Raw genomic sequence first — 26,031 nt, 5'->3', positions numbered from 1 at the left:
ATCATTAAGTATATACATTGTGGAATATACAAATACAAAAAGGAACTGTATTTTCATTAGAAAAGCAAGATTTTATATTCCATTATTCTTGTTTGTTTGTTTTTTTAAACTAAAAGAGATTCTCCATACTACAAAAAAAAAATATTCCTTCTATTTTCCCATTATATTAAAAAATAAATAATCTCTCAACGATAATAACAAGAAAAAAAAATGTTTAAAGGCCTACTGAAACCCACTACTACCGACCACGCAGTCTGATAGTTTATATATCAATGATGAAATATTAAGATTGCAACACATGCCAATACGGCCTTTTTAGTTTACTAAATTGCAATTTTAAATTTCGCGCGAAGTATCATGAAAAAAACGTCATTATGACGACGCGTGCGGGTGACGTCTCCGATTGTAGCGGACATATTTCTCCAGCCCGGTCCCAGCTAAAAGTAGTCTGCTTTAATCGCATAATTACACAGTATTCTGGACATCTGTGTTGCTGAATCTTTTGCAATTTGTTCAATTAATAATGGAGACGTCAAAGAAGAAAGATGTAGGTGGGAAGCGGTGTATTGCGGCCGCCTTTAGCAACACAAACACAGCCGCTGTTTCCTTGTTTACATTTGGCTTTTACTGTAGACATGAGCGGAGAGCTTGCGTCGTTCCTCCTGCAGCTGTGGACTCTCTTGCCTCCTCCCACCGGCCGCCACCGACCGTCGGATGCTTACTCCGTGGAGGGAAAAAAAAAAAAAAATTTAGCCCGGCTGCCTTGGCTCGTCGAGAAACGTGGCTTCCCTCGGAGACACTGGCGGTCGCCACACCCCTCCGACTTTCAGGTACGACTATGTAATCTCACTCAAACACTAGTAACACAATAAGCAGATAAGGGATTTTCCAGAATTATCCTAGCAAATGTGTCTAATAACATCTGAATCGCTCCCACTGCCCTTGTCTTTTTTTTTTTTTTTTTTTAAATATTTTTTTCCCCTAGTCCTTCACTCTCACTTTCCTCATCCACAAATCTTTCATCCTCGCTCAAATTAAAGGGGAAATCGTCGCTTTCTCAGTCCGAATCGCTCTCGTTGTAAACAATGTTTAGATGTGAGGAGCTCCACAACCCGTGACGTCACGCGCACATCGTCTGCTACTTCTGGTACAGGCAAGGCTTTTTTATCAGCGACCAAAAGTTGCGAACTTTATCGTCGATGTTCTCTACTAAATCCTTTCAGCAAAAATATGGCAATATCGCGAAATGATGAAGTATGACACATAGAATGGACCTGCTATCCCCGTTTAAATAAGAACATCTCATTTCAGTAAGCCTTTAAACTTATGTAAAATATAGAAAATGTATGTATAAAACATTTTAGCTTTTTTTTTTTTTAAATAAAAAGTGTATTCATCAAATACAGCATTTATACTTTTTTTTTTTTTAATGTCAATTGTATTTATTATTGAATATTGCTTTGCTGGTTGCACATTAAATGTGTGTGCAGTGTGTCAAACTTTGTTTTATACGATGATGTTCGGGTATTTTTGTTACATTGGTACTTTTAACAGAATAAAGGTTAAAAAAAACGGGAAAAAAAACAAGTGTAAGTTATTGTTTGTGTGTTTTTTCTCTTATTCTCAGCCAGCGGGACAGATAATGGATGTAAAAGATGGCGTTATCAGTTAAGTGGCGTGATGACACACTCCAACATGTTGACAGTAAACGTCAATAAGTCGGGTCGAGAACCCTCATCAACACCGATGGCTGACACACACACACACACACACACACACACACAGAGTGAGAGAGAGTCATTCTGTGTGCTCCACCTGCTGTCTCAACTAAAGACATTACTTCACACAGCATTCACTTTGCACATCTTTTCATGTAAAATGCGTAAGCGATTTATTCAAGTGTGTGGCTTCTTGATATCAACGCTGGGCTGGCTGTTTGTGCTGTGCACCATGGCCATGGACTACTGGAGGATCTCTCAAATAGGAGGCCAGGGCGGGTCGTTCATCATCAAGGTGGCCTGGTACTGGTCCAATCTGTGGAAGGACTGCTTCACTGACTCCACTGCAGTGACAAACTGTAGAGACTTCCCGGTGCTGTGGAGCGTCACCAGTAAGTCATCAGGACTAGTTTTACTGCAGTACTTGTGCTCCCAATCTGTGGGCATTCAAATATTCTATGTGTTGTTTTTTTTTGGTGAATTATATTTATTTATGTGAATTATATTTATGTAGCGCTTTTCTCTAGTGACTCAAAGCGCTTTACATAGTGAAACCCAATATCTAAGTTACATTTAAACCAGTGTGGGTGGCACTGGGAGCAGGTGGGTAAAGTGTCTTGCCCAAGGACACAACGGCAGTGACTAGGATGGCGGAAGCGGGAATCGAACCTGCAACCCTCAAGTTGCTGACACGGCCCCCTTTTATGACAGTAAAATTAATATTGAATTTCCCTTGCAAGAAATGCGTATGGTTTTTTTTCCAAGTGTACCTTATAATTAGTGTGTAAAAAAAAAAGCATTTTATTTTTATTTAAATTAGTTATTTTTTATACTTAAATATATATATAAATATATTTATTATTATTTTTTTTTAAATCAACAACTATGTATTATACTTTTTAATTCAAATAAATACATGTGTTTCCTTGAATTGCCACCGGGGCGCTAATTAATTTAAAACCTCTTCTCACTCCTGCGCTTACCAAAGGCATGCGGTAAAAGTAAGCATGCGCTAATTAATTTAAAACCTCTTCTCACTCCGGCACTTACCAAAGGCATGCAGTAAAAGTAAGCATGCGCTAATTAATTTAAAACCTCTTCTCACTCCGGCGCTTACCAAAGGCATGCGGTAAAAGTAAGCATGCGCTAATTATTTTAAAACCTCTTCTCACTCCGGCACTTACCAAAGGCATGCAGTAAAAAATTGAGTGTGATGTAAGCTTGGACCTTAAATCCTACTGAATAGCTCTTAATCTTCTTCCCTTTATGCGATTTCAAATTACCGGTATTGAAATCAGCCTCCTCCATTTTGAAAATGATGACAGGGGGAAGTGTCACTCGTGACGTCCCGAGTTTGACCAGGTAATACTAAGCATGCGCTAATTATTTCGCGAAGCGAGTTTGACCCGGCAGTAATTCAAGGCTGGCGCATACTATATACCCTGCGGCAATTCAAGGAAATACGGTATTTGTCACCTAGGGTGTGGGGATATTCAAAGTGTAAAGAGCATCACCACTGTTTTCAACCTTTTCTGAGCTGAGGCATATTTTTGTCATTGAAAAAATCTCGAGGCGCACCGTTGACAGAAAACATTAAAGAATTAAACTCAGCAACCTATTTTGACAGTTAAGAGTTGTTCTCGCAATTGTTGAATTTGACTTTAAACCAGGGGTCTCAAACTCAATTCACCTGGATGCAGAGTCTGGGTGAGGCTGGGCCGCGAGAAAAGAAAATATTGCAGCGTCGCGGAAGAGTTAGTGCTGCAAGAGGTTCTGGGTATTTGCTCTGTTGTGTTACGGCGCGGATGTTCTCCCGAAATGAGTTTGTCATTCTTGTTTGGTGTGGGTTCACAGTGTGGCGCATATTTGCAACAGTGTTAAACTTGTTTATACGGCCACCCTCGGTGTGACCTGTATTGACCAAGTATGCCTTGCATTCACTTGTGTGTGTGAAAAGCTGCAGATATTATGTGACTGGGTCGGCACGCAAAGGCAGTTCCTTTAAGGTTTATTGGCACTCTGTACTTCTCCCTACGTCCATGTACCACTCCGTACAGCGGCGTTTTAAAAAGTCATACATTTTACTTTTTGAAACTGATACAGATAATTTCCGATAATCGGCCGATAATACCGGCAGTCCGATATTATCGTTTGAATTGGTCCAGGTTATTGGGGACTGTTATTATTGACGGACATGTGTCGCGGTCTCCTCTCTGAGCTGCAACCTTACCGTGGTAGAGGAGTTTGCGTGTCCCAATGATCCTAGGAGCTATGTTGTCCGGGGGCATAAAGCCCCCTGGTAGGGTCTCCCAAGGCAAACAGGTTCTAGGTGAGGGATCAGACAAAGAGCAGCTCGAAGACCTTTATGAAGATGAAAAACCATGGACCCAGATTTCCCTCGCCCGGACGCGGGTCACCGGGGCCCCCCTCTGGAGCCAGGCCCGGAGGTGGGGCACGATGGCGAGCGCCTGGTGGCCGGGCCTGTTCCCATGGGGCCCGGCCGGGCACAGCCCGAAGAGGCAACGTGGGTCATCCCTCCAATGGGCTCACCACTCATAGCAGGGGCCATAGAGGTCGGGTGCATTGTGAGCTGGGCGACAGCCGAAGGCAGGGCAATTGGCGGTCCGATCCTCGGCTACAGAAGCTAGCTCTTGGGACGTGGAACGTCACGTCACTGGGGGGGAAAGAGCCTGAGCTAGTGCGCGAAGTCGAGAAATTCCGGCTGGATATAGTCGGACTCACTTCGACGCACAGCAAGGGCTCTGGAACCACTTCTCTCGAGAGGGATTGGACCCTCTTCCACTCTGGCGTTGCCGGCAGTGAGAGGCGACGGGCTGGGGTGGCAATTCTTGTTTCCCCCCGGCTCAAAGCCTGTACGTTGGAGTTCAACCCGGTGGACGAAAGGGTAGCCTCCCTCCGCCTTCGGGTGGGGGGACGGGTCCTGACTGTTGTTTGTGCTTACGCACCAAACAGCAGTTCAGAGTACCCACCCTTTTTGGGTACACTCGAGGGAGTACTGGAAAGTGCTCCCCCGGGTGATTCCCTTGTCCTACTGGGAGACTTCAACGCTCACGTTGGCAACGACAGTGAAACCTGGAGAGGCGTGATTGGGAAGAATGGCCGCCCGGATCTGAACCCGAGTGGTGTTTTGTTATTGGACTTTTGTGCTCGTCACAGTTTGTCCATAACAAACACCATGTTCAAACATAAGGGTGTCCATATGTGCACTTGGCACCAGGACACCCTAGGCTGCAGTTCCATGATCGACTTTGTAGTTGTGTCATCGGATTTGCTGCCTCATGTTTTGGACACTCGGGTGAAGAGAGGGGCGGAGCTTTCTACCGATCACCACCTGGTGGTGAGTTGGCTGCGATGGTGGGGGAGGATGCCGGACAGACCTGGGAGGCCCAAACGCATTTTGAGGGTCTGCTGGGAACGTCTGGCAGAGTCTCCTGTCAGACAAAGTTTCAATTCCCACCTCCGGAAGAACTTTGAACATGTCACGAGGGAGGTGCTGGACATTGAGTCCGAGTGGACCATGTTCCGCACCTCTATTGTCGACGCCGCAGATCGGAGCTGTGGCCGCAAGGTAGTTGGCGCCTGTCGGGGCGGCAATCCTAAAACCCCTTGGTGGACACCAGCGGTGAGGGATGCCGTCAAACTGAAGAAGGAGTCCTATCGGGTCCTTTTGGCTCATAGGACTCCGGAGGAAGTGGACAGGTACCGACAGGCCAAGCGGTGTGCAGCTTCAGCGGTCGCGGAGGCAAACACTCGGACATGGGAAGAGTTCGGGGAAGCCATGGAAAACGACTTCCGGACGGCTTCGAAGCGATTCTGGACCACCGTCCGCCGCCTCAGGAAGGGGAAGCAGTGCACTGTCAACACCGTGTATGGTGCGGATGGTGTTCTGCTGACCTCGACTGCGGATGTTGTGGATAGGTGGAAGGAATACTTCGAAGACCTCCTCAATCCCACCAACACGTCTTCCTATGAGGAAGCAGTGCCTGGGGAATCTGTGGTGGACTCTCCTATTTCTGGGGCTGAGGTCGCTGAGGTAGTTAAAAAGCTCCTTGGTGGCAAGGCCCCAGGGGTGGACGAGATCCGCCCGGAGTTCCTTAAGGCTCTGGATGCTGTGGGGCTGTCTTGGTTGACAAGACTTTGCAGCATCGCGTGGACATCGGGGGCGGTACCTCTGGATTGGCAGACTGGGGTGGTGGTTCCTCTCTTCAAGAAGGGGGACCGGAGGGTGTGTTCCAACTATCGTGGGATCACACTCCTCAGCCTTCCCGGTAAGGTTTATTCAGGTGTACTGGAGAGGAGGCTACGTCGGATAGTCGAACCTCGGATTCAGGAGGAACAGTGTGGTTTTCGTCCTGGTCGTGGAACTGTGGACCAGCTCTATACTCTCGGCAGGGTTCTTGAGGGTGCATGGGAGTTTGCCCAACCAGTCTACATGTGCTTTGTGGACTTGGAGAAGGCATTCGACCGTGTCCCTCGGGAAGTCCTGTGGGGAGTGCTCAGAGAGTATGGGGTATCGGACTGTCTTATTGTGGCGGTCCGTTCCCTGTACGATCAGTGCCAGAGCTTGGTTCGCATTGCCGGCAGTAAGTCGAACACATTTCCAGTGAGGGTTGGACTCCGCCAAGGCTGTCCTTTGTCACCGATTCTGTTCATAACTTTTATGGACAGAATTTCTAGGCGCAGTCAAGGCGTTGAGGGGTTCCGGTTTGGTAACCGCAGGATTAGGTCTCTGCTTTTTGCAGATGATGTGGTCCTGATGGCTTCATCTGACCGGGATCTTCAGCTCTCGCTGGATCGGTTCGCAGCCGAGTGTGAAGCGACCGGAATGAGAATCAGCACCTCCAAGTCCGAGTCCATGGTTCTCGCCCGGAAAAGGGTGGAGTGCCATCTCCGGGTTGGGGAGGAGACCCTGCCCCAAGTGGAGGAGTTCAAGTACCTAGGAGTCTTGTTCACGAGTGAGGGAAGAGTGGATCGTGAGATCGACAGGCGGATCGGTGCGGCGTCTTCAGTCATGCGGACGTTGTACCGATCCGTTGTGGTGAAGAAGGAGCTGAGCCGGAAGGCAGAGCTCTCAATTTACCGGTCGATCTACGTTCCCATCCTCACCTATGGTCATGAGCTTTGTGTTATGACCGAAAGGATAAGATCACGGGTACAAGTGGCCGAAATGAGTTTCCTCCGCCGTGTGGCGGGGCTCTCCCTTAGAGATAGGGTGAGAAGCTCTGCCATCCGGGAGGGACTCAAAGTAAAGCCGCTGCTCCTCCACATCGAGAGGAGCCAGATGAGGTGGTTCGGGCATCTGGTCAGGATGCCACCCGAACGCCTCCCTAGGGAGGTGTTTAGGGCACGTCCAACCGGTAGGAGGCCACGGGGAAGACCCAGGACACGTTGGGAAGACTATGTCTCCCGGCTGGCCTGGGAACGCCTCGGGATCCCCCGGGAAGAGCTAGACGAAGTGGCTGGGGAGAGGGAAGTCTGGGTTTCCCTGCTTAAGCTGTTGCCCCCGCGACCCGACCTCGGATAAGCGGAAGATGATGGATGGATGGATGGATGTGTCGCGGTGTGACTGTACTTAAGAAAACCCTCGTCTCCATGGCAACATCTCTGTCGCTTCCACTCATTTGCCACTTTTCCACTAATGCAGGGGTAGGCAACCCAGAACGTTGAAAGAGCCATTTAGGAGCCAAATAACACAACTCTGTCAAGCACCATTCAAATAAAACTTGCGGGCCACACTAACATTAGACTTTCATATTAAGGTGGGAGCCGCAAAATAACATCTCGCGGGCTGCAATTGGCCTGTGGGCCGCGTGTCTGAGACCCCTGCTTTAAACCATAACCAACCATGCATCAATAGAGCTCTTGTCTCAAAGTCTGTGTGCTGTCACCACCTGTCACATCACGCCGTGACGTATTTGGACTTTTGGGTGTAGTGTTTTAGTTCTTGTTTTGTGCTTCTATTTTGTTGTTGATTGTCACGTCACGTACAGATGTACTTTGTGGACGCCGTCTGCTGCTCCATTCGCTGTAAGTCTTTGCTGTCTTCCAGCATTCTGTTTTTGTTGAGTTTTAGCTTCGTTTTGCATAGCCATCCCTAAGCTTCAGTGCCTTTTCTTAGCGGCACTTGCCTTTTAGACACCTTTTTGCCTGCACGCTGCCTCCCGCTGTCGTCTGCATATTGTGATCACGACAAACCGTGTTCCCAACATCTACAAAACAATTAGCTACCTGCTGCCACCTACTGATATGGAAGAGTATTACACGGTTTGTCTGCCGAGCTCTAAACCGTAGAGACATTCAACACAACACATTATTTGCGGATCATAAGTACTGGTTTGAAATTACATAATCTCCCACGGCACACCAGACAATAGTTGAAAAATCCTGTCATATGCAATATAATAACAACTGCAATTATGGACTATAACATGTTATGAAGTTCTGTTGTTACTTTGTCATCTGTTATATATATATATATATATATATATATATATATATATATATATATATATATATACATATATATATATATATATATATATATATATATATATATATATATATGTATATATATATATATATATATATATATATATGTATATATATATATATATATTAGGGATGGGCAAATTAGTGCGTTAATTATGAGTTAACTCATCAATCTATTAACGCCGACAATTATTTTATCGCACATTTGCGTATGTTGTTTACATGCTTTTATTTTGTTAACGCCTTTTCTTAACAAGATGGCGTCGCCCGGCGTCGAGGGGCTCTTGGTAAAGATGGAACATTTGGCAAAAATACCGGACAATTCTGCAAATGTCATGGCTGGTTTACAGCGTGGTCACTCCGGGATCACTTACGACCGCCAGACAATTCTGGATGTGGATAGATCGGGCCGTTTTGGACTGATTGACGCGTGCTTGCTGGATCGGCTAGCTAGCATGGGAATACTTTGCCGGCTACATCCAGCGGCCTGTGAAGCAGCGGAGTATATGTGTTGTCTGTCTATTTATGAATAATGCAGACCAGGAGTGTTGGCTGAGTTCTTAACGTTTACTTTCAGAGCGTGCATATCACAACATACAAGATGCTGTCATGGCGACACAACCTATACCGGGCTACCGCGCATGCTCCTCACTCCTGTTGCATGCTGGGTAGGGTAGTTCTTTTATTCCCTGGCTCATAACATCACAATATAGTTCCATGTATATGATGCGTTCAGTTTATCAAAGCACCAAGCAAACAATCGGAAAATTCCCATCATATCAATTCCTAGATATGGTCATAATTATTTTAAGTGCACTACGCAGAATAAACACAACATTATTAATATTGCTACTACAGATAATTTGATCAAAAATTCGCTAAAACAGCCCACTACCTATAATATAGGTTTTTTAAACATAAGATCCCTGATAAAAAAAAATGTTTCTGCTGTTACCTCAGAAATTGCCTGTTCAGATGTTATGATTGTGGCTCAGAGATTTGTATGTAGATTATATTTATTTTCCATAACAAACAGGATAACTTAAATACCCTGGCAGTGGCAATAAGCTTAAATGTTTGTATTTACATTTTTTGAGTTCATTTTTCATAAAATATGCAATTTAACTGCTACTGTTTAACAAGGACTGATTTAATTTGTGTTTGCACAACAAATGTTTTGGCGCTTTTGTTCATGTGGGAGAATATTCCAATAAAGGTGCACTACACACTACTTTTGAATTCATTATTGGGCTTTGCGTATACAATGCAGTTAATCGCGATTAATTGGAGGAATAGTGCGATTAACTTCGATTAAAATTTGTAATTGTTTCCCAGCCCTAATATATATATATATATATATATATATATATATATATATATATATATATGTATATATATATATACACACACACACACACATATACAGGACTGTCTCAGAAAATTTGAATATTGTGATAAAGTCCTTGATTTTCTGTAATGCAACTAAAAAAATCGAAATGTCATACATTCTGGATTCATTACACATCAACTTAAATATTGCAAGCCTTTTATTATTTTAATATCGCTGATTATGGCATACAGCTTAAGAAAACTCAAAAATCCTATCTCAAAAAATTTCCTCAGACCAAGTTAAAAAAAAAGAATTATTACAGCAAAACAAAATCAAACATTTGAAAATGTCAATTAATGCACTCAGTACTTGGTTTGGAATCCTTTAGCACGGATTACTGCATCAATACGGCGTGGCATGGAGGCAATCGGCCTTTGGCATTGCTGAGGTGTTATGGATGCCCAGGATGCTTCAACAGCGGCCTTTAGCTCATTTGCATTATTGGGCCTGGTGTCTTTCAGCTTCTTCTTCACAATAACCCACAAATTCTCTATGAGGTTCAGGTCAGGGGAGTTGGCAGGCCAATGGAGGACAGTAATGCCATGGTCAGTACACCAGTTACTGGTGGTTTTGGCACAGTGGACAGGTGCCAGATCATGCTGGAAAATGGAATCATCATCTCCATAGAGCTTTACAACAGATACAGCTTCAATAGCCGTATTCCCATGGTCAAACCACTCCTGAACTCTAAACAACGGAATTTCCCTTAGTCAGCAATGGTTTGGGGAGCCATGTCAGCTGCTGGTTTTGGTCCACTGTGTTTCATCAAGTCCAGAGTCAATGCAGCTGTGTACATGCTTCCATCTGTTGTAAAGCTATATGGGGATGATGATTTAATTTTCCAGCATGATCTGGCACCTGTCCACAGTGCCAAAACCACCAGTAACCGGTGTACTGACTATAATCAGCAATCTAAAAGTAATAAAAGGCTTGCAATATTTCAGTTGATGTGTAATGAATCCAAAATGTATGACATTTTCATATTTTTAGTTGCATTACGGAAAATAAAGGACTTTATCACAATATCCTAATTTTCTGAGACAGTCCTGTATATATATACATGTATATGTATATATATATACACACATATATATACACACATATATATATATATATATATATATATATATATATATATATATATATATATATATATATATGTGTGTGGATATATACATATATATCATATATATGTATATATAAATATATATATATATATATTGTATATATGTATATATGTATATATATATATATATATATATATATATATATATATATATATATATGTGCTGGGGGCCTTATGATTTCGTGCTGTCATCTTATCTTCGTTGAGGTCCTTGAAGTCCTTGGCTGTTAGCGGGCTAAAACAAAGATAACATCTGTGGCTGAGGCCACCCCTCAAAAAACAAGTTTTTTCCTAGCATAGATTAAAAAAAAATTCAAACTAGAGCACAATAGCTAATAACTAAAGCAACGTACTTTAAGCATACTAAAGTTAGCGTGATAATATATACATAATTATTCCAACACTAATGTTATGATCCGCTGCCCGGATCATACCGTATTCTTGTTTTGTTCCGTTTTTATATCATATTCTGTTAATGGTTGACTTCCTTAGTTCCTGTTTGTTCTGTCACCATGGCTGCTTATTATTTTCACCTGCCACGGTTTCCAGACGCACACCTGTTTTGCTAATCACAGTCCTTATTTAAACCTACCCTTTCTGTTCATTCATTGTGGCTTCGTAAGTTTGTGTTACACACAATTTGTGTTCATGCAACTGTGACGACCTTTATCCTCGACTCGGTAATCCCTTTCCTGTTCCTCTAGCTCCCATGCTAGTAGTTTTGTTTTGCCTGTTGAGCCTTATACAAGTTTTTCCATTATTTCCCTTGCTTCCATGCTAGCGCTTTTGTTTTTTTCTAGCTCCCATGCTAATTCACTTTGTTTGCCTTTTCTGCCTAGTACCAGTGTTTCTGTTCTTAGTCTGTTTTTAGTTTAAATAAACCATTATTTCCTACCTTCACGCTGTGTCCGAGCCTGATCTGCATCAAGGAAGAACGAACCGCATCACGATGCCCCGAAGACGTTACAAGTAAGACTTAATAAGACGTTAGTGTGTTTGGTAACCAGGTCTTCGTGGTTATATTTAGTCTTAGCAAACACAAAAGAACACAAACTAATGTGATCTATAGTTGTTTTTTTTATGTTTAGTTCAGATATCAAACACTACCAATGAATTGGAGAATAAACTCGATTGCATCACAGAGAGTTTCTTAAACAAAACAATTTTACAAAGTGATCACTGCAGACACATGTGGTCCAATTGTATTTCCACAAAATTATAAAAGTGATATTTTTAAGAGTTATTTCCTTCGACGCACTTTCGTTTTCCCCCTGACTTTATTAACTTGATGAATTTCTCCATGAAAGGTCTTTCCTCTATTTCAGGGGTGCCCATTACGTCGATCGCGAGCTACCAGTCGACCGCGGGGGGCGTGTCAGTCGATCTCCAGCCAGGCTTTTAAAAAAAATAGACCTAAAAATTAGTGATCATCAATCTTCACCAAGACGTCACTTAAATGACATTCACGGTACCGGAGGGTCTTGTGAGATGACGCTGGCTGCTGCAAGATCATTATTATGAAAATATGACCGAGAGGAAGGCGAGAAACACTTTTTATTTCAACAGACTCTCGCGCCGTACCTTCCGTCAAAACTCTAAAGGCCGACTGCACATTTCCTATCTTCACAATAAAAGCCCTGCTTCATGCTGCCTGCGCTAACTAAATACAGAGTCTCGGAAAACTGGCGTGCACAAGCGATCCCTCGAAAAGCTGGCGTGCACATCACTTGTGCACGCCAGCTTTCCGAGACTCTTATTTTGTTAGCGCAGGCAGCATGAAGCAGGGCTTTTATTGTGAAGATAGGAAATGTGCAGTCGGCCTTTAGAGTTTTGACGGAAGGGACGGCGCGAAAGTCTGTTGAAATAAAAAGTGTTTTTCGCCTTCCTCTCTGTCATTTTTTCATAATAATGAACTGGCAGCAGCCAGCGTCATCTCACAAGACCCCCGGGTGCCGTGAATGTCAATCAAGCAAGCTACGGAATTTGCCGCCAATGTTTTTCTTGTAAAGTGTATGGAAGCTGGATGAATTAGATGCCAAAAACCAACCACTTTCATGTGGTATTGTACAGAAAGGACAACTTTTTTTCTCCTCCATTTGAAAATGTGGGCGTTATCATCATTACTGTCTGATTCCAATCAATGCAAGTCATCAGAATCAGGTAATACACCAACTTATATTCTTGTCTTTGTGAAAGAAAGACATCTATATGTGTTACACATGCTTGTTTAACTTGTTTACAAAAATGTCTCTTTCATAAATAAATAAATATAAATGATATATATAAATGAGGTAGATCCCCTCGAGTTGGTCAATTGAAAAGTAGCTCGTTTGCAGAAAAAGTGTGGGCACCCCTGATCTATTTGAACGACTGGAACACCCAAGGACAGAACTGTCCGGAAGTGCATCGCAGAAGTCATTTTGAAGGCCGAGCATCAGAGTTACACGTAATATTTCCGAACTCTTCGGTGGAAAATAACATTGCACTGGCTGTGATACGATGCAGAAATACCGCGAGTCATCAGATAAGAAGTATTTTTGTCGTTAGAAGGCGCAAACAGCGGTAATTGAATGCAAGGATCGTACAAAATCGACAAGTCTGAGTGGAGTCGAGACCACAACAGGGCCCTCGATGTCTTATATCCAGACTTTGTGAATTTTAACATTCATTTCAAACATTTGTCTTAGTTCATTTTAGGTCTTTCTTGCGATACACTCCCATTTTATGTTTGTAGAAAATTTATTTATACCCTACTTGTTCATTTACTGTTAATATCTGCTCACTTTCTCTTTTAACGTGTTCTATCTACACTTTTGTTAAAATGTAATAATCACCTTTTATTCTGTTGTTTGGATACTTTTTTGGATGATACCACACATTTGGGCATCAATCTGATACCAAGTCGTTACAGGATCATACATCGGTCATATTCAAAGTCCTCATGAGTCCAGGGACATATTTACTGAGTTTATAACCATGATATACATTTTTAAAAACGAAAGAAGATGTTGTGATGCCAAAAAGTATCGACGTTATTCAAAGTAGTATCACTTCTGTACTTGGTATCATTACAGTGGATGTCAGGTGTAGATCCACCAATGGCGTTTGTTTACATTTTGAAGCCAGTGAGCTACGGTGTGTAGTGAAGCATGTTTAGCTATTCCTCATCCTGCAGTGATAACGATACTTGTAAGAAACTTACTTTATTTGTCGCCATGGAGACGAGGATTAGCTAGAAGTGAGCTACGGTGTGTAGTGAAGCATGTTTAGCTATTCCTCGTCCTGCAGTGATAATGATACTTGGAAGCAACTTACTTTATTTGTCCCTGTCACCGTGTGGGTTGCATGGACCCTTTAGGAAGGACATTGAGTCAAGCAGATTTAACTCTTTTATTTTTTCAAATAATGCTTCTGCGTCGATCGGGCCGCTATTAAGCGCCTCCTCCTCCGCTGCTCGGTGACGTCGTCTTCCCCTGGGGCTCATCCTTCGATCGGTCTGGTTGTCTTGTTGCTTCTGCTCTCCTGGGGACACTCCAAGTCTCTCTCTCGCTCCTTCCTCCTTCTCACCTCTTAAACGCTGTGAGGAGATATGCAGATCGAGAACCGGTGTGTGTGTCACGCACCTGATCTTGATTGTGGCGGCATCGCTCCAGGCACGCCCCGCCTCTTTGTTCCGCTGCATACTCCGCCTCCTGGCCGCCATCTTGAGCCGGGCCAAAGCGTGTCCCGCCCCGCCGTCGGCCCGTCGGCTCCGTTTCTCCACAGTCGCCATGGAGATGTAGCTAAAAGACTGCCGACTGGGGCTGGACTTTAGCCGCCAGCTAGCTAGCCATGTCTTAAAGCACCTCTTCCCGAGGGCGTTTCAGTGTTATAACTTCACCTTTATCGTTATTTTTTAAGCCGAAATGCGCCCGTTCTCCCTTTTCTGTCCACACACTGTCTGTTTGTAAGTACTCCGTGATTGTGCGCTGCCGAACATGCTTGTAAACCAGCAATGACATGACGTGACGATGACAAGGTACTTTTCAGAGGCGGTATAGTACCGCATATGATTCATTAGTATGCCGATACTATACTAATACCGGCATACCGTACAACCCTAGTATATACATGATTAAAGCTATATTTTTTTGTAATTAATCTAAATTTTTCTGTCTGCCATGTGTGCTGTAGCGTACGTGCAGGGCGTGCGAGGCTTGCTGATGTGCGGCCTGACGCTGGGCTTCTTTGCCGCAGTGCTGTGCTTCCTGGGCATGGAGTGCACTTACATTGGCGGCCAGCAGCAGAGCAAGGACAAGATGCTTTTTGCAGGCGCCGTCTTTCACTTTGTAGGCGGTGAGTTCGACTCTCTTTCTTGCCCGCTCCTGTTTGGCCCTCATGCGCTCTAACCCCCGCTGCACAGGTGTGTCAGACATCGCCGCCTACTGCTTATACATCAACAGGATCGCCAGGACGTCCTTTGCTCCCAGCTTGGCGCCTGGAGTCTTGCGGTAGGTTCACTCTTTTATCACCTTCCAATTTTTATTTATTTTTATTTATTTATTTTTATTTTTATTTATTTTTATTTATTTTTATTTATTTTTATTTATTTTTATTTATTTGTATTTATTTTTATTTATTTTTATTTATTTTTATTTATTTTTATTCATTTTTATTCATTTGTATATATTTTTTTCATTTTTCTTTATTTGTATTTTATTTATAGTGACAAAGATTGTTTATGTATCTAATATTTGTATGCTTACTATGGTATATCATTCATTTATTATTGTCAGGTTCAGACACTGATGACATCTAATAAACAAGACAAGAAGCAAGGAATTAAACAGAGACAGAATTACATTTGGCTCAATGAGGGAGAAACGTGTACACCTGTACCCTTGTACAATGTTCCACGCTCTGGCGAAAGATTGTACGCCTCCTCTTTTATTTGGACTTTCCCTGATTACATGGCAACGGAGGTCATAAATGTCAGGCTTGTCCCTGACAGTTTGACTACATTTTATTTTTTTTCCTCTGCATTTGTCTTTGTTTCCTCTGTGTGTAGTATTTCCTTGTCAGCGCTCTTATTTTGTCTGTTTCCTGTGTTTTTCGCTGAGTGATGTGTCCCCTCAGCTGCGGCTGATTGGCACCTGGCCACACCTGGTGTCAATCAGCCCTCTCCTATTTAGACCTGTTTTCTCCTCCAGTCTGTGCTGGATTATATAATTGTCGATGTCGCTCTTGTGTCGTTGCTACCTGTCGTGTCGTGTATTGCATGTCGCTTCTGTATTGTCGCTCCTGTCGCTCGTGTCGATGTCATCATTACAGCTACTACCTGTCGTGCTACTATTTGTCCTTGTCGTCGTAGCGGTAAGCTGTTCCTTGTTAGCTATTTGTAGTTTATTTTCTCCTAGCACTTTTGTTTCGTGTTTTCTTGTTAGCCATTACCTGTTTCCAGTTTTTCTGTTTGCTACCCGCTAGCTTCCACGCCAGGCCCCTTTTTGTTTCTTGCTAGCTTCCATGCTAATGACCCTTTTGTTTGTTATCCGAACTTTTTGTTGTACCCCTTTGGTTTGTTCTTGTTTTAGTATTCATATTAAAATCATGTTTTCTCACTCCCATGCCTGCCCCCATCTCTGCATCTTGGGGTTCATCAACAACTAAATCTGATAATAAACAGCCATCGCCTTTGATTACAAACAGTTCAAAGAAAAGGTCGTAAAACAGTTCAAAAGAAAAGGTCGCCTGGAGGGGAGTGAAGTGAAGTGAAGTGAATTATATTTATATAGCGCTTTTTCTCTAGTGACTCAAAGTGCTTTACATAGTGAAACCCAATATCTAAGTTACATTTAAACCAGTTTGGGTGGCACTGGGAGCAGGTGGGTAAAGTGTCTTGCCCAAGGACACAACGGCAGTGACTAGGATGGCGGAAGCGGGAATCGAACCTGCAACCCTCAAGTTGCTGGCACGGCCACTCTACCAACCGAGCTATGGTTGGTAGCTATGGTCCTGCTTCCTCCCCGTTTTGTAGTTCTCGGGTCAAGACAAAATCTTTCTGTGGATTATAATCCATCAAAGAAACAGAACACCTTCATGTTGCTTCCCATCATACACAGTGGAGTTTTACAAGCCTTCTTCTTGGTAGGATCAGAGACAGCTTTTGTCTGCTCACAAAGTTTCGTGATAACTTAGATACAATTATTCTGATATTTTTTATTTGTTCACTGTTCTGTTACAGATTACACGGAAATTAGATAAAATTTGCTGTGGTATGAAAAGGGGTAGGATTAAAAAAGCTCCGCTTCTTCCTACTCCCTTTCGGGCGTGCTGTAATGAAACAACTGGAATTGTGTGATGCATTACATTGTTTCGTATGCATGTTCCAAATAAACTGAAACTGAACGGAACTGAACTGAACTCTTACGAAATATTCTTTGCATGTCAACCTTCAGGTACGACTTAGGACCTCCCATCTTCCTCGGGCTGGTTGGATGTTTCTGCATCCTTTTAGGGGCCATCTTCTACGCCGTCACGGTCTACACGGTCATCAAACCCAAGAGGTAGGCCGGCACTTTATTCCGGGGTCTTTCCCGCTGGCGTTCATTGCAGGTTTCTTCTTCAGTCGAGTGGTCTACGCCTACGGAGGACGCACCTACATGGACCCTCGCTCCAGAGGTAGAAGCCTGTACACAGGATACTACGGACCCTACGGCAGACCCTCCAGGCTCTATGGGACCTACTACGCCTCGGGACGATCCAGCAGCTCCAGAATCTCCAAGCTCTCTGGGACAACACCTGAGAAAATGTCGGCCAGAGATGCATTCGTGTAGAATTGAACATTTGGACTGCGGGTTTGGAAGGAAACGCTTGTACTTATCCAATTTTTTTTTTTAAATGGATTTATAATATGATATTGTTGTGTGAATGCTCCAATGCATTCACACATATATTTCTTCTTCTTCTTCTCAGATGTTGGCGCGCTCTACCTTCGACATTTTTCACAAAATTCAGACCGTTCCAACTTCAAACTATTCAGCCTATTCGGGATAAGCGAGCTTTCCCTTGACAAATTTCAAAAAATCCCCGAATTTCAGGTTTTCCAGGACATTTTTTTCCCGTTCAAAATTAATTGGCCATTTTTCAAACTTCCACCATTTCCACATGTTTAACCTACTATAACCATTCAACACATTCCACTCATCCTGGACATTCAAACTATCATTTTCCCAAGTTCAAAAAAAATTCCAGGAATTCCCTTAATTTCAAACCCTTTTTTGAGCCTTTTTTTTGGCGACCATTCCTCGCACATTTTTCAACCCACTTAACCGTTCTACTGTCCAACCATTCCTCTTAATCAGGACAAAAAAAAAAAAGTTGTTTTTTGAACTGTAAAACGTCCCGTTTTTCCCGGAATTCCTTAACACCATTTCTTTATTAAAAATTTTACGACTTCAACATTTCCAATTTGAAAAAAATCCAACACCAAACACTCAGAACATTGAAGTCTGTTAACAGTTTTCAAAAAAATACCACTTTTCCCAAATTTCTATGAAATTCCCATTGAAATGAATGGGACATTTTTCAAAGTTCCACAATTCCCACATTTTTGTTCGATTCTGACATCGCACATTTTTCAACCCACTTCAACTGTTCCACCGTCCAATCAACCCTCTTAATTAGGACCAAAAACAAAGTTGTTTTTCGAACTGGAAAATTTCCCGGTTTTCCCGGAATTCCTTAATACCATTTCACAATTAAAAATGTACTACTTCAACACTTCTCGACCAATTTCAGGACATATAAGTATTAACATTTTCCCAAAAAATCCTTCTTTACCAAAAATTCCCAAATTTCCATGAAATTCCCATTGAAATGAATGGGACATTTTTCAAAGTTCCACAATTCCCACATTTTTGTTTGATTCAAACCATTCCAACTTCAAACTGTTGAGCCTATTCGGGATATGCAGGCTTTCCCTTGACAAATTCCAAAAATTCCCAGAATTCCAGGTTTTCCAGGACATTTTTTCCCATTCAAAATGAATTGGCCATTTTTCAAACTTCCACCATTTCCATATGTTTAACCTAATAAAACCATTCAACACATTCCACTCATCCTGGACATTCAAACTATCATTTTCCTAAGTTCAAAAACATTCCAGGAATTCTGTTTTTTTCAAACCCTTTTCTGACCCTTTTTTCTGGCGACTACTCCTCACACATTTTTCAACCGTTCCACTGTCCAATCAATCCTCTTAATCAGGACAAAAACCAAAGTTGCTTTTTGAACTCGAAAATTTTCCGGTTTTCCCAAAATTCCTGGAAATTCTTAATACCATTTCTCAATTAAAAATGTTACTACTTCAATATTTCTCGACCGATTTCAGAACATATAAGTCTATTAACATTTTCCCCAACAATCCTGCTTTTTCCAAAATCCCCAAATTTCCATGAAATTACCATTGAAAGTAAAGGACATTTTTCAAAATTCAACAATTCCCACATTTTTGTCCGATTCAAACCATTCTAACTTCGGAATATTCAGCTTGTTCAAAATTGTGTGCTCTCCTTCAACAATTTCCAAAAATTTCCGGATTTCCAAGAATTCCCAGTTTTCAGGGACATTTTCCCATTCAAAATGAATTGGCCATTTTTCAAACTTCCACCATTTCCACATGTTTAACTTATTAAAACCATTCAACACATTCCACTCATCCTGAACATTCAAACTATCATTTTTCTAACTTACAAAAAATTCCAGGAATTCCCTCTTTTTCAGAGCCTTTTTTGACCCTTTTTTCTGGCAACTACTCCTCACACATTTTTCATATGTTCCACCGTCCAATCAATCCTCTTAATCAGGACAAAAACCAAAGTTGCTTTTTGAACTCGAAAATTTTCCGGTTTTCCCAAAATTCCTGGAAATTCTTAATACCGTTTCTCAATTAAAAATGTTACTACTTCAATATTTCTCGACCGATTTCAGAACATATAACTCTATTAACATTTTCCCCAAAAAATCCTGCTTTTCCCAAAATTCCCAAATTTCCATGAAAATCACATTTGAAATGAATGGGACATTTTTCAAAGTTCCACAATTCCCACATTTTTGTCCGATTCAAACCATTCCAACTTCAAAATATTAAGCCTGTTCAAAATAGTGTGCTCTTCTTCAACAATTTTTTTTTTAATTCCCGGATTTCCAAGAATTCCCAGTTTTCAGGGACATTTTCCCCATTCAAAATGAATTGGTCATTTTTCAAACTTCCACCATTTCCACATGTTTAACTTATTAAAACCATTCAACACATTCCATTCATCCTGAACATTCAAACTATCATTTTTCTAACTTACAAAAAATTCCAGGAATTCCCTCTTTTTCAGAGCCTTTTTTGACCCTTTTTTCTGGCAACTACTCCTCACACATTTTTCATATGTTCCACCGTCCAATCAATCCTCTTAATCAGGACAAAAACCAAAGTTGCTTTTTGAACTCGAAAATTTTCCGGTTTTCCCAAAATTCCTGGAAATTCTTAATACCGTTTCTCAATTAAAAATGTTACTACTTCAATATTTCTCGACCGATTTCAGAACATATAAGTCTATTAACAGTTTCCCCCCAAAATCCTGATTTTTCCAAAATTCCCAAATTTCCATGAAAATCACATTTGAAAGGAATGGGACATTTTTCAAAGTTCCACAATTCCCACATTTTTGTCCGATTCAAACCATTCCAACTTCAGAATATTCAGCCTGTTCAAAATGGTGTGCTCTCCTTCAACAATTTTTTTTTAATTCCCGGATTTCCAAGAATTCCCAGTTTTCAGGGACATTTTCCCCATTCAAAATGAATTTGTCATTTTTCAAACTTCCACCATTTCCACATGTTTAACCTATTAAAACCATTCAACACATTCCATTCATCCTGAAAATTCAAACTATCATTTTTCTAAGATCAAAAAAATTCCAGGAATTCCCTTTATTTCAAACCCTTTTTTGACCCTTTTTTCTGGCGACCATTCCTCGCACATTTTTTAACCCACTTCAACCTAATCATTGTCTAATCATTCCCCTTAATCAGGACAAAAAATTTCCCGTTTTTCCCGGAATTCCGTAACACCTTTTCTTGATTAAAATTTTTACGACTTCAACGTTTCCAATTTGAAAAAAAAAAAACCAACCCAAACTACTCAAAACATTCAAGTCTCTTAACAGCTTTCAAAAAAATACCACTTTCCCCAAATTTCTATGAATTTCCCATTGAAAAAAATGGGACATTTTTCAAAGTTCCACAATTCCCACATTTTTGTCCAACTCCAACCATTCCAACTTCAGAATATTCAGCCTGTTCAAAATTGTGTGCTCTCCTTCAACAATTTTTTTTTCAAATTCCCGGATTTCCAAGAATTCCCAGTTTTCAGGGACATTTTCCCCATTCAAAATGAATTGGCCATTTTTCAAACTTCCACCATTTCCACATTTTTAACCTATTAAAATGATTCAACACATTCTACTCATCCTGAAAATTTAAACGATAATTTTTCTAAGTTTAAAAATTTCCAGGAATTCCTCTTTTTTTCAAAGCCTTTTTTGAGCCTTTTTTCTGGCAACCACTTCACACACATTTTTCAACCCACTTCAACCGTTTCACTGTCCAATCATTCCTCTTAATCAAGATAAAAAAACAGAGTTGTTTTTTGAACTGGGAAATTTCCCGGTTTCCCCGGAATTCCTGGAGTTCCTTCGCACCATTTCTGAATTAAAAATTTTACGACTTCAACGTTTACAATTTGAAAAAAATCCAACACAACCACTCAGAACATTCAAGTCTTTTAACATCTTTCAAAAAAATACCACTTTTCCAAAATTTCCATGAAATTCCCATTTGAAAGGAATGGGACATTTTTCAAAGTTCCACAATTCCCACATTTTTGTCCGATTCAAACCATTCTAACTTCAGAATATTCAGCTTGTTCAAAATTGTGTGCTCTCCTTCAACAATTTTTTTTTTTTAATTCCCGGATTTCCAAGAATTCCCAGTTTTCAGGGACATTTTCCCCATTCAAAATGAATTGGTCATTTTTCAAACTTCCACCATTTCCACATGTTTAACCTATTAAAATGATTCAACACATTCCATTCATCCTGAAAATTCAAACTATCATTTTTCTAAGATCAAAAAAATTCCAGGAATTCCCTTTATTTGAAACCCTTCTTTGACCCTTTTTTCTGGCGACCATTCCTCGCACATTTTTTAACCCACTTCAACCTAATCATTGTCTAATCATTCCCCTTAATCAGGACAAAAAAGCAAAGTTGTTTTTTGAACTGGAAAATTTCCCGTTTTTCCCGGAATTCCGTAACACCTTTTCTTGATTAAAATTTTTACGACTTCAACGTTTCCAATTTGAAAAAAAACAAACAACCCAAACTACTCAAAACATTCAAGTCTCTTAACAGTTTTCAAAAAAATACCACTTTCCCCAAATTTCTATGAATTTCCCATTGAAAAAAATGGGACATTTTTCAAAGTTCCACAATTCCCACATTTTTGTCCAACTCCAACCATTCCAACTTCAGAATATTCAGCCTGTTCAAAATTGTGTGCTCTCCTTCAACAATTTTTTTTTCAAATTCCCGGATTTCCAAGAATTCCCAGTTTTCAGGGACATTTTCCCCATTCAAAATGAATTGGCCATTTTTCAAACTTCCACCATTTCCACATTTTTAACCTATTAAAATGATTCAACACATTCTACTCATCCTGAAAATTTAAACGATAATTTTTCTAAGTTTAAAAATTTCCAGGAATTCCTCTTTTTTTCAAAGCCTTTTTTGAGCCTTTTTTCTGGCAACCACTTCTCGCACATTTTTCAACCCACTTCAACCGTTTCACTGTCCAATCATTCCTCTTAATCAAGATAAAAAAACAGAGTTGTTTTTTGAACTGGGAAATTTCCCGGTTTCCCCGGAATTCCTGGAGTTCCTTCGCACCATTTCTGAATTAAAAATTTTACGACTTCAACGTTTACAATTTGAAAAAAATCCAACACAACCACTCAGAACATTCAAGTCTTTTAACATCTTTCAAAAAAATACCACTTTTCCAAAATTTCCATGAAATTCCCATTGAAATGAATGGGACATTTTTCAAAGTTCCACAATTCCCACATTTTTGTTTGATTCAAACCATTCCAACTTCAAACTGTTCAGCCTATTCGGGATATGCAGGCTTTCCCTTGACAAATTCCCAAAATTCCCAGAATTTCAGGTTTTCCAGGACATTTTTGCCATTCAAAATGAGTTGGCCATTTTTCAAACTTCTACTATTTCCAAATGTTCAACCTATTAAAGCCATTCAACTTATTCCACTCATCCTGGACATTCAAACTATCATTTTCCTAAGTTCAAAAAAATTCCAGGAATTTCGCTTTTTTCAAACCCTTTTTTGACCCTTTTTCTGGCAACTACTTATCGCACATTTTTCAACCGTTCCACTGTCCAATCAATCCTCTTAATCAGGACAAAAACCAAAGTTGCTTTTTGAACTCGATAATTTTCCGGTTTTCCCAAAATTTCTGGAATTTCTTAATACCGTTTCTCAATTAAAAATGTTACTACTTCAATATTTCTCGACCGATTTCAGAACATATAAGTCTATTAACATTTTCCCAAAAAATCCTGCTTTTTCCAAAATTCCCAAAATTTCCATGAAATTCCCATTGAAAGGAATGGGACATTTTTCAAAGTTCAACAATTCTCACATTTTTGGCCGATTCAAACCATTCCAACTTCAGAATATTCAGCCTGTTCAAAATTGTGTGCTCTTCTTCAACAATTTTTTTTTTAATTCCCGGATTTCCAAGAATTCCCAGTTTTCAGGGACAATTTCCCCATTCAAAATGAATTGGTCATTTTTCAAACTTCCACCATTTCCACATGTTTAACTTATTAAAACCATTCAACACATTCCATTCATCCTGAACATTCAAACTATCATTTTTCTAACTTACAAAAAATTCCAGGAATTCCCTCTTTTTCAGAGCCTTTTTTGACCCTTTTTTCTGGCAACTACTCATCACACATTTTTCAACCGTTCCTCCGTCCAATCAATCCTCTTAATCAGGACAAAAACCAAAGTTGCTTTTTGAACTCGAAAATTTTCCGGTTTTCCCAAAATTCCTGGAAATTCTTAATACCGTTTCTCAATTAAAAATGTTACTACTTCAATATTTCTCGACCGATTTCAGAACATATAACTCTATTAACATTTTCCCCAAAAAATCCTGCTTTTCCCAAAATTCCCAAATTTCCATGAAAATCACATTTGAAATGAATGGGACATTTTTCAAAGTTCCACAATTCCCACATTTTTGTCCGATTCAAACCATTCTAACTTCCGAATATTCAGCCTGTTCAAAATTGTGTGCTCTCCTTCAATTAAAACAAATTCCCGGATTTCCAACAATTCCCAGTTTTCAGGGGCATTTTCCCCATTCAAAACGAATTGTCCTTTTTGTAAACTTCCACAATTCACACATTTTTTCAACTGATTCAGACCATTCCAACATCAACACATTCAACTCATCCAACTATCATTTTCCCAATTTCCGAGCCAAATTCCGTTTTCTCCTGGAAGTTCAAACCCTTCAACATTCAAACAATTCCAACATTCAAACTATTCTTACATTCATTCTACATTCTGTCATCATTTCAGTCCAACTTCAGCATTGGATCATTCACACGCAAAAAAATTTTCAGGAATTGTCTTATCTAGTTCTGTGATACTATTCTTTCTCAGGATCAGACACGGTCATAAATGTCATTAAACATAACGTTTAAATGTTTTAACCACACAAAATATTTTTTCCTATGTTGAATTTCCTCTTTTGTTGATGTTGTTACAAAGTTTTGCCAAACAATGCCAGAGCATCAAATCATTGGGTTGTGTTTTGTAGTGTTTTTTTGAACAGTCGGCCATTTGTGATGTCATAGTGTGGTGGACGTACTTATTTGGGCATTTCTAGTACAAAACCCAACACCAGTCAAGTTGGCACGTTGTGTAAATGGAAAATAAAAACAGAATACAATGATTTGTTTATCAGTTTGAACAAGTTTGACAATATACAAAACCCATTTCCATATGAGTTGGGAAATGGTGTTAGATGTAAATATAAACGGAATACAATGATTTGCAAATCATTTTCAACCCATATTCAGTAGAATATGCTACAAAGACAACATATTTGATGTTCAAACTGATAAACATTTTTTTTTTTTGGCAAATAATCATTAACTTTAGAATTGACAAAGTAGTTGGGAAAGGTGGCAATAAATACTGATAAATTTGAGGAATGCTCATCAAACACTTATTTGCAACATCCCACAGGTGTGCAGGCTAATTGGGAACAGGTGGGTGCCATGATTGGGTATAAAAACAGCTTCCCAAAAAATGCTCAGTCTTTCACAAGAAAGGATGGGGCGAGGTACACCCCTTTGTCCACAACTGCGTGAGCAAATAGTCAAACAGTTTAAGAACAACGTTTCTCAAAGTGCAATTGCAAGAAATGTAGGGATTTCAACATCTACGGTCCATAATATCATCAAAAGGTTCAGAGAATCTGGAGAAATCACTCCACGTAAGCGGCATGGCCGGGAACCAACATTGAAGGACCGTGACCTTCGATCCCTCAGAGGGCACTGTATCAAAAAACGACATCAATCTCTAAAGGATATCACCACATGGAGTCAGGAACACTTCAGAAAACCACTGTCACTAAATACAGTTTGTCGCTACATCTGTAAGTGCAAGTTAAAGCTCTACTATGCAAAGCGAAAGCCATTTATCAACAACATCCAGAAACACCACCGGCTTCTCTGGGCCCCGAGATCATCTAAGATGGACTAATGCAAAGTGGAAAAGTGTTCTGTGGTCTGACGAGTCCTCTTTTTTTAAATTGTTTTTGGAAATGTTCGACATCATGTCATCCGGACCAAAGGCTAAGCGAACCATCCAGACTGTTATCGACGCAAAGTTCAAAAGCCAGCATCTGTGATGGTATGGGGGTGCATTAGTGCCCAAGGCATGGGTAACTTACACATCTGTGAAGGCAACATTAATGCTGAAAGGTACATACAGGTTTTGGAACAACATATGCTGCCATCTAAGCGCCGTCTTTTTCATGGACGCCCCTGCTTATTTCAGCAAGACAATGCAAAGCCAAATTCAGCATGTTTTACAACAGCGTGGCTTCGTAAAAAAAGAGTGCGGGTTCTTTCCTGGCCCGCCTGCAGTCCAGACCTGTC

The 26,031-nt window shown here is 40.7% G+C and overlaps 1 protein-coding gene across 1 annotated transcript; it reads left to right on the top strand.

Annotated features, from left to right (window-relative positions):
* Positions 1–1,759: 1,759 nt before the first annotated feature.
* cldn10l2 (claudin 10-like 2) lies at positions 1,760–24,818 on the top strand. The gene is made up of 5 exons (XM_061879062.1): positions 1,760–2,110; positions 14,918–15,079; positions 15,147–15,234; positions 17,179–17,286; positions 17,349–24,818. Exons 1-5 carry the CDS (start codon positions 1,879–1,881, stop codon positions 17,554–17,556), a joined length of 798 nt encoding a protein of 265 aa, XP_061735046.1. The 5' UTR covers positions 1,760–1,878; the 3' UTR covers positions 17,557–24,818.
* The last annotated feature ends 1,213 nt before the right edge of the window (positions 24,819–26,031 follow it).

Source organism: Nerophis ophidion, linkage group LG19 (genome assembly GCF_033978795.1).
Source record: "Nerophis ophidion isolate RoL-2023_Sa linkage group LG19, RoL_Noph_v1.0, whole genome shotgun sequence".
NCBI classification, from domain to species: Eukaryota; Metazoa; Chordata; class Actinopteri; order Syngnathiformes; family Syngnathidae; genus Nerophis; species Nerophis ophidion.
This window is presented reverse-complemented; position numbering and strand designations above follow the sequence as displayed.